Source organism: Crocodylus siamensis, chromosome 4 (assembly GCF_052110815.1).
Source record: "Crocodylus siamensis isolate JL-2025a chromosome 4, ASM5211081v1, whole genome shotgun sequence".
Lineage (NCBI taxonomy): Eukaryota > Metazoa > Chordata > Crocodylia > Crocodylidae > Crocodylus > Crocodylus siamensis.
In genome coordinates this window covers 206,605,046-206,619,681 of record NC_143398.1, presented here as the reverse complement: position 1 = coordinate 206,619,681, position 14,636 = coordinate 206,605,046, and the positions used below count along the sequence as shown (strand labels likewise).

At 40.7% G+C, this 14,636-nt stretch overlaps 1 protein-coding gene across 11 annotated transcripts in view; it reads left to right on the top strand.

Moving 5' to 3' along the window:
* The window catches only part of PPIG (peptidylprolyl isomerase G), a 53,504-nt gene that overhangs the window by 17,813 nt on the left and 21,055 nt on the right, over positions 1-14,636 (top strand). For all 11 annotated transcript variants that reach the window (XM_090045525.1, XM_090045528.1, XM_090045529.1 and 8 more), the window contains 5 exons: positions 2,020-2,127; positions 2,958-3,002; positions 5,373-5,460; positions 7,035-7,064; positions 7,207-7,346. In XM_090045525.1, the coding sequence (XP_089901651.1) occupies positions 2,020-2,127; positions 2,958-3,002; positions 5,373-5,460; positions 7,035-7,064; positions 7,207-7,346 (411 nt within the window). The remainder of the gene's footprint in view (positions 1-2,019; positions 2,128-2,957; positions 3,003-5,372; positions 5,461-7,034; positions 7,065-7,206; positions 7,347-14,636) is intronic.

The window sequence follows — 14,636 nt, the reverse complement described above, 5'->3', positions numbered from 1 at the left end:
AAACTGAGGCAAAGTCTATACTTCAGAGTTTTCACTGACAGAGCTATGTCTGTTAGGCCCCCTGTACACATTACAGGTATGAGTACAGGGACTCTCAACCCCAACAGCTGTGGACTCTGGGTCCTGGCAGCATGTTTCCTGGTAAACGCCCAGGACAGGAGGATGCATGAATCACAGCAGTGATCCCTCCCGCCCCAGGGGTTTCACACATCTCTGGGGCAGGGGGTGGGGTGGATCATGATCCTCATTTGTGAGGTGCCCCATGACTGGAAGCCTCTCAACTGGGGTGTGTGGGGCTCCTGGCTGTGGGAGCTTTCTTTGTGCTGGTGCAGAGAGAGCCTGGGATCAGCAATAAGGTGTAGCAAGATCTAATGTGTGGTCCCAGAATCATGCCTCCTGTGTGTGTGGCATGGCAAGAGGCGCAATTGTGTGAATTGTGCATTAGATTCCATCATGTCTTTACCTATATGTGCAGAGGGGACCTTCGGAGTCTCAAGAAACCTTACATTTGTAACTCACATAGCTAGTTGGGCAAAATGCATAATGTAGATGCCTGTGTGCAGAAGAACGCTTACGGTTGTTTAGATTATTAATTTGGGGTGGAGGGGAGTATTAGCTATGCTGCTTATTAGCATGTGTTGCATATCCACTAGGGAGATCTGCTGGCTTAACTGTATTGGCGGAGGCTTATCTAGTGTAGAGCAACCCTGATGCAGTCTTTGCAGTGTTTTCCCAAATTAATTACATTTTTTTTTTAGTTTATTACTAACTCTAATTCCATATAGTGCTTTTGCATTTAGTGTTTGGCTAGTTACCTGATCTCCAGATTTTGTACCAACCGTGATCCACAATGTGATTATTCTTTAGGGCTTGTCGATGCAGGGCTTCTGTCCAATGCCCAGCAAGTGCAGGCAGTGCCAGTGATACAGATGGCCAGGTAGAGGCTACGCCCCTTGCTGTGATGTGCAGCACTGGCTGGAGCTGTGCCTTGCCAGGCACCTGCGCCCTGAGTGCCCTGCCTGCTGCTTCTGTGCCATGGGGGAGAGTGTGGGGATCCCTGCACCGCCCCAACTTCCATCACATCCCACACACCCTGTCCCCAAAACCCCCCAACATACCCTGTGCGCCTTGTACATGCACACATACCCACACCCCACCATACACACACGTGTGTGTGCATGTGCACATACCCACCCACACCTCACCATAGACACACACCCACACCCCACCATACAATCCCCAGAATATATAAGACTAGAATTTATTTTTGAGTTACTATGCAATCACCTCTGTATACACTATACAAATACAAGTCATGACAAAATTTTTGCAATAAAATTTAATATATGGTATAGGAGGTGTTTGACTTCTAGTGTATGATTTGTTTTTTTTCCCCTGGTTCTAAGATGGGAAACAGCCCCCCGCCCCCCCCCCCCCCCCCCCAAAAAAAAGATGGCACCAAGGGGGCAGGGCTTTTCATGTGGCCCTCAACAACTCACCAAAACTCATTAAGCAGCCCTCCACCTGCAATAATTTCCTGCTGCTGCTATATACTTATCTTAGTAAATTTTCTCTTTTAGGCCATTCATGTTTGTTACTTAGAAGAAAAATGGTCTTGTGATTATAGCACAAGTCTTGGAGTCAGGAGACAACTTTAATCTCCCAGGTTTCATCACAGGCTAACTTTGGGAGCTTGGGTGAATTACCTGGGGCAAAATTTTCAAGACTGAATACTGCGAATATACCTCACATTTTGAGTGTCCAACCTGAGTCACTTTGGTCCTACTTTCAGGGGTGTTAAGCAAGGTCTTTATGTGAAGTTATGAAATAACCCTTCTGAAAAAGGATATTTAGTAATTAAGGAAATCAAAATTCGTTGTAATTTCTGAAAAGTTTAGATTTAACTTATTGTCCCTTTTACAAAAACTAATTTGCTACTTCGCAAGCTGAATGTAATGTTAATTGCTTATTTGTCGAGCTTTTGTAGTTATACAAATGCAAAATATCTTTCTTCTTTAGGTGAAAAGGGCACAGGAAAATCGACACAGAAGCCATTGCATTACAAAAGCTGTCTATTTCATAGGGTTGTGAAAGACTTTATGATTCAAGGAGGTGACTTCAGTGAAGGTAGGAGGCCAGTCTTTAAATCAACTACAGTGGCTAACAGTGAAATATTTTATGGATCTTGTTCAGTACTCTTTATTTGGTTGAAATATTCTCTCATTGCAATGTATATATATATTTTAAGTTAAGGGCCTTAAATAAGGGCATTTTAATAAGTAGCTTTCTGTATCTCTCTATCCAGTTGTGATTTGCCAGTGAAAATGTGGCTTTCCATTCTAGTATAGCATCAGATCACTGTATTTCTCAGTAAAGCACAGATGTCAAACTCTTAGTATAGCCCTGTGGGCCAAAGCACTGGATAGGTCTGTGGGCCAGATCCAGAGTGTGGAGCCATGTCATCTGGCCCACAGGATTTTCTGTATGGCTGGAAATTGGGTGGTGCCAGTGTTAATTGCTGCATCATCTTCTGCTGTTCCTACTGTCAACTTTCCAGACTTGCAGGTCAGATGACACAGTTCCCAATGTGCCCCATAGGGCCAGGAATTTGACTGTCTCTACTAATCCTGCTGCCAAATTTGTGGTCTTGTGAGGAGCCCTGCAGACCAGGTGACACTGATGCACACTCCAAATCCAACCTCTGGGCTATATCTACCTCTGAGATGGAGGAATGGGAGAGAATGCAGAATGCATAGCAAAACAATTCCCCTTGGTTTTCTGACTCCTATTCTACTTAATCAGGCCATCAGCTAGTGCTTTGATTGTACCCAAGCCATGCACTATCTTTTTTCAAAGTGTCTTCCAGAATAATAATTGAAATATTGAAATAAGTTGACCTCAACCTAACTTATACTGTCACTGCTTTATGTTAACTTGTCCTTTTTTGTTGTTGTTAGGAAATGGCAGGGGAGGAGAATCAATTTATGGTGGATTTTTTGAAGGTAAGGATGTTCTTTATCAGTCAAGTCTATGTACTTTTTCAGGTGTCTTTTATTATAGAAATTAAACTAGCATTCCACGATCCTAGCTTTGCAAATTTGGATTCCACTGTCTTTATTAGCGCTGTGCAGGAAATGGGCATCCTTTTAGCTACTGTAATTGTAGGATTAAGGCAAAATGATTTTTTGTTAAACCTTTTTCATTAAGATTTATAAGAAGTAAAATCTTCCAATTTAATTTTGCATAGAAAAAATTGTTAAATTTGTTTATCAGATTTACATTTTTGTAGATCTCATTTCAACATTGTATTGTTACCCCTTTTTGGCCTGGTCATCTACACAGAAAATTAGAGTCTTTGGGTATTGTTTCATTTAAGAGAAATTAATGGTGGAGACAGGTATCTCTTTATATTCTTGTAAATAAAGAAAATTGCTTAGTCCTGCTTCTCTGGTAACAGGAGGGATCAAACAACTATGTACAATTTCCCTGCTTACAGTGCCAAACTTTCAGTTGGTATCACCCCAAATGATCAGTCTCTCTAATCTGTTTCTTGAGTATCCAGACCTGTTTGTTCAGGCTGTGTTGGAGCTTTCTTTTCTCTTTGTTTCTTGAACTATGTGGATGTGTGGCATGAACCAAAGTGGGCTGATATATAGACATGCTGGCAGTTGTACAGTAGCAGTTGCATAATGCCAATAGAACTTCTGAGCTAAGTACAGATAGTCAAAAAGCCCAAGATTGTATTGATTCAGTCTTTGCAGGTTAGTCTAAGCTGCATAGATTGAACTGACAAGCAAGTGAACAGACATTTGTTTTTGATTCAGGAAATGCAGCCACATGCTGGCATTACCTAGGCCAGAAGCTGGGGGATGCTAGAAAATGCCTCCCTGTTCGGCTGGAGCAGACAGCTTGGGCCAAAGCTAATCTGTCCACCTGGCAAGGGGGGTTGCAGGAGAGATGCAAAGCATCCTGAGATGCTTGAGGTTTGTGAGTTAACTTGAATCTGGAAGGGATCTGACACAGAATTTCAGTAAACTGATTTAACCTTGTCTTAGAATGAACTCCTGTGTCCGGAAGATTCCCCATGCTTGAACAAAGGACTTACTCATGGTTGTCTTCACCCTTGCAAAGCTTTATTTAAGGATACTTGCAGAAGCAGGCGATAGAACAGAGCAGAGAGGACGGTCACCTCACGTTGGCCTTAGGCAGCAGCTGCTACCCCTCATGGTTCCTCTGGCCTCGGAGTCTTCCAATCCTGGGGATGCGATAGCCTGTGCTGGGGCTCTGCACAAGTCGGAACTCTTGCCAGAATGGAGGAACCCATAGTAATTTAAGAATACACAGCTTATGTAGTCTGAATTAAACAACGTTATCTCAAGCTAGGAAAATGGGGATGAGTCGTGATCCAACGCACCTGGTATTTACCACATTCCACTGTATCACAACGTTCTAGTATCTAGGTTCATGGCTCGGTCACACTCACAGAGCAGGAGGCTATGTGCCGCTTCACCAGCGTCTTATGGAATCAGCATGCAAAACTTTTGCTTTTAAGAAAGCTCTTACTATTAGAAACCTAAATCAGTTATGTCTGATAGGTACATCCACTAAGGTTTATCTTAAACCAGTTTTGGGCATTTTGAAAGCAGTTTATGTGCACTGAACTTCTGTTGTGCTATAGATTTGAACCAGTTTCCAATTATTTATACTGGTTTGTGTGTAACTTCTGTCCATAGCCCTGGTGGCAGAATTGTCTGGTGTAGACAATGTGTTAAACTTGCTTAAGTTTTACTTATTTTGTGAATAGCCAGTTATGCAAAGTCATCCTGGTATCTGAAAGTAAAGCTGTTTTTTGACTTTCCCACAAAATTGGATCACTGCAATTAATAAAAATTCTGCATCAAAATAGTGTGTCATTGAATATGCATGAGTGGTTATTAAAAACCCAGAAACAAAAAAAAAAATCCATTTGCTATTCAAAGATGTTGTTCTGTATGTGTGAAAAATTGTAATAGCTTACTTTTTTTTCAATTGTCAGATCTTGCCAGAACTAAGTGTAGGCAGGAAGTAGATCTGTTTTATAAGAAGGTTACTTTTTCATAGTCATTCTTCAGACCATAGCGACACTTTTAATGGAAAAGTGAAAATGCTGGCTTATTAATCTTTGTAGTCTAACGGATGGAATTAGAAAGGCATATCATCTTTGATATCTGATATGATGTATTATTTTAAATCTAATTTTTAATACACTTTTTATTACAGTTACAAATTTGTCTGGATAAGCTTTTTTAGTAGATTATATTAAATGCCATTTAAGTAATAGTGCGGAGAAAATATTTGAAATTTTAAATTAATTGGAAACACTTTTTTGTTAGATGAAAGCTTTGCTGTAAAGCACAACAAAGAATTTCTTCTCTCAATGGCCAACAGAGGAAAGGACACAAATGGTTCACAGTTCTTTATGTAAGTATTGTACTGTTCTGATACAAATATTGCTTACAATATTAAGATTGTAGTAACCCTCATAATTTAAAAGATGAAATCCGTTTTCAGTTTTCAAATGTAAATAAATTTTCTAGACCTGAATTTATGGAAAACAGCTGCTTTCTAGAATCCCTAATTTAGTAATAAAAATCATAAGTTTCTTATATTTATTACTAAGTTTTAGATTAGTACATTTTGTATACTCAATTATAAAAAAAATCTTGCCATTTTTAAGTAACTATTTTCTAACTGGGCATATAATGTAAATCTGTGAGGTGCCCTCTCAGGAAAACGAATGAAATAAACAAAAACCTGAAAAGGTTTTGTCCGGGTGGATAGAATGAACTCTGGGGCTTCTGGTAGCCCGGAGTCGACAAATCTTAACATTTCCAAATGCAATCCTATTTTAAATGGGAACAGGACCACTGCTAAAGCTTAATATATCACAGTGTTTTTACAGCCTTGATTTTTTTTTTTAATTGACCATTTTAATTTACAGTTGCTAATGCCCTTTCCCTCAATGTAGTGAGTGGTATGTTACCTACAATTTGGCCCTTATTTTTGGGTTGTTATTGGACCATTAGCCTCTTACAGACTATTTTTTAACTTGTTTTGTGGCTGACACTTGTCTTGTAATGTCCAGTCCTAATCTCAGAGTAGTAGAAGCTTGTGGAATCATTTAAATTGTCTGTTAATATAAAGGACTAAGTCAGTTTTAGGGCTGCTTCTAATGTCAGGTAGCCGATTCTCAGCAGTTTTTACCTTTTTCTTCTCCCCCCTCCCCCCAATATCTATAAGACTATTTGTAGAACTTTTTAAATCTGCCCTTTAAAAGGTTCGCATGATCAAATCAACATGTGGTATCACAAAATACTACAGATGGTGTTATCTAAAATGTTGATAATGAAAAAAGAGAAGGCTGAGAGGGGATCTGGTGGCCATCTATAAACTGGCCAAGGGGGACCAGCAGGCAGTGGGAGAGTCCCTGTTCCCCTGAGCACTACTGGGAGTAACAAGGAATAATGGCCATAAGTTGACTGAGAGTAGATTCAGGCTAGATATCAGGAGGCAGTACTTCACAGTCAGGGTGGCTAGGATCTGGAACCAACTTCCAAGGGAAGTGGTGCTTGCACCTACTCTTGGAGTCTTCAAAAGCAGGCTGGATAATCACCTATCTGGGGTCGTTTGACCCCAGTCTCTTTCCTGCCCGTGGCAGGGGGGCGGACTTGATGATCTGCTCGGGTCCCTTCTGACCCTACCAACTATGAAACAGTATCTTTATTTGACTTTCTTAAAATATTTATATCAAATAAAGTAAAGATTTGAGAAGCAGACATTCTTGAATAATACTTGGTACTTAAAGTGTGTATACATCATTCAAGCCCACTGAAATCAAGTAAAACAATATCATTAATTTATATCCATTTATTTAAGGTAACTTGCAATTTCGTATGCACCCAACTTTGTTTCAAATGCAAATTTTTTCTTTACAGCAGTGTTAACTTTTTTTTTCTGATTCTGTTTTTAATTATTCTTCTGGATGGCATCAAAAGAACAACCAAGCCTACACCTCACTTAGATGGGTAAATAAATATCTTAACTCCTTTATTTGTGTTTATGAAAATCAAAATGTTGATAATGCTATGAAAAATATAAATACTTTTAAAATATATTATTGCAATAGAAAGCCTATATTTTAATTTTGTATTCGTTTTAACTCTTTAGACATCATGTAGTTTTTGGACAAGTCATCTCAGGTCAAGAAGTTGTGAGAGAGATAGAAAACCAGAAAACAGATGCATCTAGTAAACCTTACGCTGAAGTACGAATATTGAGTTGTGGAGAGTTAATTCCCAAATCCAAAGGTGAGGTTGAACTACCCATTTCTGATTCACTTAACTGTAGTTTTTTTTCCTGTGCTCTTATAATGTTAAATAAAAGTACACTTATAATGGATGAAAAGAGAAATTAGTCATGGCCTGCATTAAACTGTACCTTCTTATGATTAAGTTGAGTGCCACAGAAGTTATTTTTAAGGAAATAGGTTTTTATTGGACATACTTTAGCATGCATTTTCCCCCTATTTTAAAAATCTGTGATGTCATGATATCACCTAAGAACCAATAGGCTGTTGGAGACTGATATTTCTTTTACATATATGAGTTGGGTCCAACAGTTCATGTACAGTCTGTTTTCCTTTGACTTAGTTGCTGGAGCACACAGTTTGGCACCCCAGTCTTTTTAGTTTGTTGCATCTCTTTCTAGAAATAATGAAGAATAAAAGCTCCTATGTCCAGGACTATAAGGGACTGAATTAGTTTTCTCTTAGTTTATGTTCTCCGGTATGTCTGCAGTCTTCATGTGCAACTTTCCTGATAGGTGTGGCTCCCATAGAGAATAGCCTGTTGTAAGACTGTAGTGATAGAATGTTGACATTCTTACATACACTACTTCTGTTGTGTTTGTGGCCTGTGTATAGCATTCTTATCTAGAGTGTTTCAGGTGAGTAATTAAGATATGAATTTTCACTTCTTATAACCTCTTTTAAATGCTCCAAAATGTGTTCAGAAGGGGTATGATAGAACCTTCTTCCCTCCCTTTGGAAAGGATGCCATGTTCTGCTCTTATAGAGCTAAACATAGTATTGAATATTGGATCATAGTATTTTCACTGCTAAAGCTCTGTTCTGCTCTCATTGTGATAGAGAACCTCAGTATAGAACCAGGATGCAGATTTTGTAGGTACTTCGATAGGGGCCATTTTGCTTTTTCTTACTTAGCACCTCCCAGGTGATGCCTGTTAAGGATACAACAAAGATGTTGGAACAAGGCAAAGACTGCCTTGTTTTTCAACCCTATTGGAAGCAGATAGTTGAATGTCATGACTTCTTGTTTTTTTGGTTGCTGCTCTTTTAATGTGATGGTTAGAGTAATGACTTTTGCTTTGAATTATGAAATAGACTTCTTCATCCTCAAAAATTCAGAGGTAGATTTCATTGTGGCTAGGGGATATCACAGAAGACAGATGACTTTTTGGGCTAATTCATAAATTATCCAAGATTGTTAAATGTCAGATATTTATTTTCGAACAGACAGTACTTTTTTCTTGACAGGTATTATGCTATTAGTGAGCTGGAATAGTGCATGTGTGCGCGTGTGCATGCCTGTATGTGTGTAACCAGGTTATAAATCTATCCTGGTCAATGAAGTTGGAAGCTGATTGACCAAAACTCTTTAGATGAAGCTGAACTGCCTAGTGCTTTAAGATCCTGCCTGAGGGCTTTAAAGTGGCATTCATCATCAACGGAATAATAAATATAAAATGTCTTTTTCTTTAACTTTTCCTGAAAGAAAACCGGTTTCTGGGGAGATCTGACTGTCTGGTCCTATCATTGTCTGAATCCTGAGCCCTTTTTTCATTCTTCTTCACCTGAGTACTGCTAAGCCTGGAAACCCGGCTTTATGTAGCTGGTCTGGTGTGCTTCAGAGGGAGATTGCTGCCTGGGCTGTGGGGAAAGCCCCTCAACAGACCATAAGAGACAGTACTAGATACTGATGGGCAGCAGGAGAATGTGGCGGACAAGAGGCCTTTGAGGAACCAGGAGCAGGCAGGCAAAGGTCAGACCTGAATGTGGGGAGGAGTGATAATGATGATCCTGTGTCATGAAGGTGCTGCATGACAAACTATGATGGAATCTGGTGAGAGGAGGACCCTTTTCTTACCATGGAAAGTCCCTGTGTAGTCTGCTGAAAAGGTAATCTGTTCCTCTTGTGAGAGATGGAGTGGCTGAGTTGGTTCCTTGGAGGTGTGACATGGATCCAGTGGTGAGCAGCGGTGACCTTGAAGAGCTGGAGATGGGAGGGGCAGTCTGTCCTCACCTATGTAGAAGGAGATTGAAGGAACTGCAGGGGGCAGCATAGGCTCTTGAAGTTACCATGGCCAGGAAGAGGCCAGGGAATCCAGAAGTGAGGAGCAGTACCTGGGAGGTGAGTTGATTTTCATGGAAGAACAGCTGTAGAGAGGCATCAAACGATGGAGCTGTATAGAACTTCAGGAGGCAAGAGTGGACACATGCTGTGAATATGAGGCAGGTAATGGAGAAGATTGCTTCAGGAACGCTTGCTGTTAAGGCACAGGTGGGTGGGGGATCCTGGTGAGGGAGATCAAGTAGAAGATTTTTTTAGAGACACCACTTCATAGCAAAAAAGGGCCAAACTGAAATGTTTCTCAATATGGGCATGGCAATGTGTCAGTATCAAGTGATGCAAAGGACAAATCTGTAAGAAATAGAAATAAAAGTGACAGTGATGTTTGGTAGGAAGGTTGTAGGGAGATCAGATGAAATGGAGTTGGAATAGAAGCAAGGTGTTTGTTTTGGAAGGTGGATTGCATGTCATCTGGGTAACAATAACATTTTGGAAGTAAAGGTGTTAGATTCTAGGTTCTAATGATGAGTGTGCAGAGTATTACATGGAGGCATGGGATTTGTGCCTATGCAGAAAAGAAACAAATATACTTGGGGTAGATGTCTAGTTTGTTGAGCTACCTTACAGGACTTTGAGTAAAATTGAGAGTAGTTGTTCTGTGGGGTGGAAAAAGCAAAGAACACAAGTATAATACTTCAGAACATATTTCTTACTTGGACTTTTTCATCATTTTCTGCCCACCTGCTCCCTGCCCCCTCAGAAACATTGGAAATAACAATAAATAAGCAATATATACCAAATAGACAAAAGGCACAACAGATAGCAAATGGATAGCAACTGAAAGTATTGAAGGGTTGAAAATTGATAAGGAAAGCTGGCGTCTTCAGGGCAAGATCCAGGACTGGCATGGCTGAAGCCCATAAGGGCATGTAGGTGCTATCAGTAATATACCAGAGAGTGCTGCAGTGAGGCATGTTCCACCTGCACTACTTCCTGAAATGGAAGAATTGTAGTTGCCTTAGTGTGGCTTCAGGTATTATACCCATAAGTGCTCTGTCTTGGGCAAGCATGTTGGTGTGTGCCCAACACTCTGCTAAGGAGGTTATGTTGCTTCCAGTTTGGGATGTTATGAACATGGAACTTGTGTATGCCTTATGGGGTGCTCTCTGGCATAGTATGTGAGTGCCATAGACATGCCCTAGGCTTGTTCAGGAATGTTATGAACAGAAAACTTACCAATACAGGATAAAGATAAAAAATATTAATGACCCAGAAAAGACAAAGAATTCCATAAATATTTTGGTCTGTGTTTGATTATAATCTTCTATTATATGAGCATAATGAAATATTTTCAAGTCTGTTAGCTACTAGTTAGTAGATCAGAAAGCATCTATTAAGGACAAACATTTTAAATTGGTGAAAAGAGTTGTAAAAGAGTTGGCTGGAAAGATTCTGGCCCACTGATATAAATTAATAAATGTTGAAATACCAGAGAAATTCCAGAAGTGTTAATGCTATATAGCATTTAAAAAAAGGACAAGGACTAAAAGCCAAGAAGTTTTCCATCAGTGCTGGACAAAATAATGGAAAAGTTTGTATGTTCATTTGAAAAAAAAAAAAGAAGATAGGAATAAAATTGGCTACTTTTGGTAGTGTCATGGAAAGCAGGTGTGTTACTAGGTTGCTGAGCATCAAACATGGACATACCAAGATACGACTAGTGCAGTAATAACAACAACTAGAATTCATAAATTGTGTGTAGACATTTTCCCTAAATCAGGGGTTTCAAACATACAGCCTGTAGAAGTGGGTCATCCATCATGAGCCTGATGAAGAGACCAGAATTGATGTTTAACCTGCTGGCTGTGCCAGTACTTTTCCCTGAAGCAGTGCAGGGGTATGCAAATATATGTTTACCCCCTGGCTGCTGGCCATGCCAACACCTTCCTTCTGTCCTCTCTGACTTCCTCAGCAGCAGCAGCAGTAGTAGCAGCTGTGGTCATGGTGTCGGGGCTTCTGGCACCCCTCAGGGCACCTCAGCCAGAGCAGATGTGTCCCACAGGCAGCTGAAAACCAGGGAATATTCCCTGCAGATGATTTTGAGTTTGACACCCCTACCTCAAATCATTATAGTAAGAACTTGATTAGTGTATCACAGGGGTGGGCAACCTCTGGTATGGGTGCCAGAGCATGGCACGCAAATAAATTTTGCTTGGCACACACACCTCAGGGTAGATGGCAGGGAAGCAGCTGGGGCTGCTTTTGCATAACAAGGCTAATGGCATACTGGGTTGTATTGGTCAGTGTGTTTGCAGGTCAAGGGAAGTGATTATTCCCCTCTATATAGCACCAGTGAGGCCACATCTGGAGTAATGTCTTCAGTTTTGAGCCCCCCACTAGAGAAAGCATGTGGACAAATTGAAGAGAGTCCAGCAGAGGGCAATGACAATGATGAGGGATCTGGGGGTCATGACTTCTGAGGAGAAGCTGAGGGAATTGGGCTTATTTAGTCTAGAGAAGAGGAGACTGAGAGGGGACTCAGTAGCAGCAATGCCTGAAGCGGGTTTGAAAGAGGATGGAGCTAGACTGTTCTCAGCGGTGGCAGATGACAGAACAAGAAGCCGTGCTCTCAAGTTGCAGCGAGGGAAGTTTAGGTTAGATATTAGGAAGAATTTTCTCACTGGGAGGGTAGTTAAAGACTGGAACAGGTTACCCAGAGAAGTTGTAGAGTCTTAATCCTTGAAGTTTTTTAAGACCCGGCTAGACAAATCCCTGGTGTAGCACTTTGTCTGGAAGAAATAGCCGGTCCTATTGGGGTCTATCATCTAGCAGAAAAAAGCATGACAAAAATTAATAGTAGAAAGCTGAAGCCAGGCATGCTTGAATTAGAATAAAGGCACACATTTTTAACTGTTTTAGTCATTTGAACAAGCTGCTGAGGCAAATGGTGGTTTCACCATCTTAAGTTGTGATCAAACTAAGACTTGGATGCCTTTCTGGAAGATATGTTTTAGACAGGCATAAGGTATTGGGGCTCAGTACTAGGGAGTAAAATGTCCCAGTCTGTATATGTTTAAAAGTCAGATTAAATGAGCTAATGATTTCTTCTGGCCTTGTTCTCTCAGAGTTTGGTATCACAGAGCAAAATAACAGGAGCTGCTACATTCCATAGCAGGTTGAAATGTGGAGAGACCTTAATTACGCGATGGTGAGCGATTCTCACTTATGAGGGTCGGTGTGTGATAGTCGGAGCAGGGAGGGAAGTCTGTTTCAGACATGTTTATAAACCGAAACTTTGAAAGGAAAGGATGGAGTTAGATAGCATTTCTCTGTAAATGTGAGTCCATTTCTAATGAACCTTAGTAATAAGTTCTCTTTTAGGGTTTCTAATTAACTTGAGGGTAAGCTTGTTGTGGTATTCAAGAAGTAATATATGATAATCAGAAGCTGTCAGGGATCTTAAACATTAAATATTTGAAAATATATTTCCTTCCCCTGATCTGTTAGGTCAGGTATATCTATAAGATACATCTGAAGTAAGCTTGCAACCATTGCCGGCATTCTGCTTTAAGCCCTGTTCAGATATAGTTTTGAGATTTCTTTGCCTTCAATTTTTACTTAGTATGTAGTCAGTTTGAAGCAGTGAGTTTAGGTATGCAGCTTCAGTATTACCTAAACTTGCCCTAAAGATGAGGAGGAAACTGTGTCCCAAATAGCCTTCAGGAAAAAATGCAGGGTAAGTGGGCTGCACTGACTGACTTTGCCTGTTAATTCTTGAAACATTTTTGAATTGGTGCTGGAAGCCACCGTATTTTGACTGAAGATAAATAGGAGGAAATATAATTGTTTGCCAAATTGATTTCTCCTGGAATGGCATGAAAATAAAGTTTTTAAAATTAGGAAGGGTTTGAAAACAGAGTATTTTGGGCCCTATTCCAGATTCCAGTGGCAGTGCTAACTGAATGGGTTGTTCAATAGAGAATGTGTGATGCCTCTTTTTGTTTGTTGGACTATAGTAGAGAAAGAATATGCCACTCGTACACCAGATTCCTTTATATGGATTCACTTTATGAGTTCTGTTGTTGGTTTTTTTCTTTTTAGAAATGTACCATCACATTCTGTGGACAAGTACAAAACAGTGTAAAGCTAATGTAACAAATATTAACTGAGAAGTAGGGTTTTTGTACAATACACTATTAATAAAGTCCAGTAAGCAAAAGCTTTAGAAAATAAAATGACTGCACATCCTGTACTGGGCCAAAGGTATGCTAGAGTAGGGTGTCTCTCTCTCTCTCTCTATTGAAAACATTGTCAGTAGCCCTAGGGACATAAGCACATTAGCTGATTGTTATAGCGACCTGTAACAAAAGAACTGACCTTGAGTGCTTCTGAGCCAAACCATGGACAATTTTAGAAAGAACTCTTTACTTGCTGTGCACCTGCAAGTGAATGGGAAGTTAGTATGGTCTTTGGCTTACTGATATACAGTCTCTGTGGCTAGTTCCACTTAACCATTGTGCGCATTATACCAGCTGAAGCTTCCAAGTGAGAATTATTGTAAACTGCTTTTAGAGGCCATACAGGTATATGAGTAATTGTGTCATGGTATGAAGCTGAGATATGTGGTTGCAGTTTTTTACTACAGTTGGGAAAAGTCAGTGGCCATAGGGTGCTTCAGGAGCAATAGAAGGAAAAAGAGTATAAATTGCAAATTTCCATAACTAGATTAAACAAGATTGAGCCTCCCTAGAGGCTTTTCTGTGCTGTCTGTCTCTTTGCTCTCTAGGTCAGATCTGTTCCTCTTCAGGTCAGCCAGGGGCTGCATGCTGCACATTGTGTGGGCTTTATGCTGTGGGGCCACATGAGTTCCCTAGAATTCTTGCTGTGTGCAGCCTTCCTGCTACCTGAGCACCCTGAGCCCCTCTCTACTGCTACCACCACATGGGAAATCCCCACATTCCTGCTGCCACGTGGGTAGTGCGAGCTGCACATCCCACCCCCCCCAGGGTCCTCTGCCACTACTGCTATGTGGGCAATTTCCACTCCCCCCAGTGTTGCCATGTGGGCAACATGAGGCTCTTGCTGTATGAGCCCTCTTGCTGCCTCTACGATGTGGCTGTTCTCCCTTTTTCCTCCCCTGATGCAGTGTGAGCTTTGTTGCTGGTGTTGTTGTATAGGTAATGAGCTCACTGGGCCAGCTGTGCTGCTGTGCCCCAGAGGCCCTGTCTG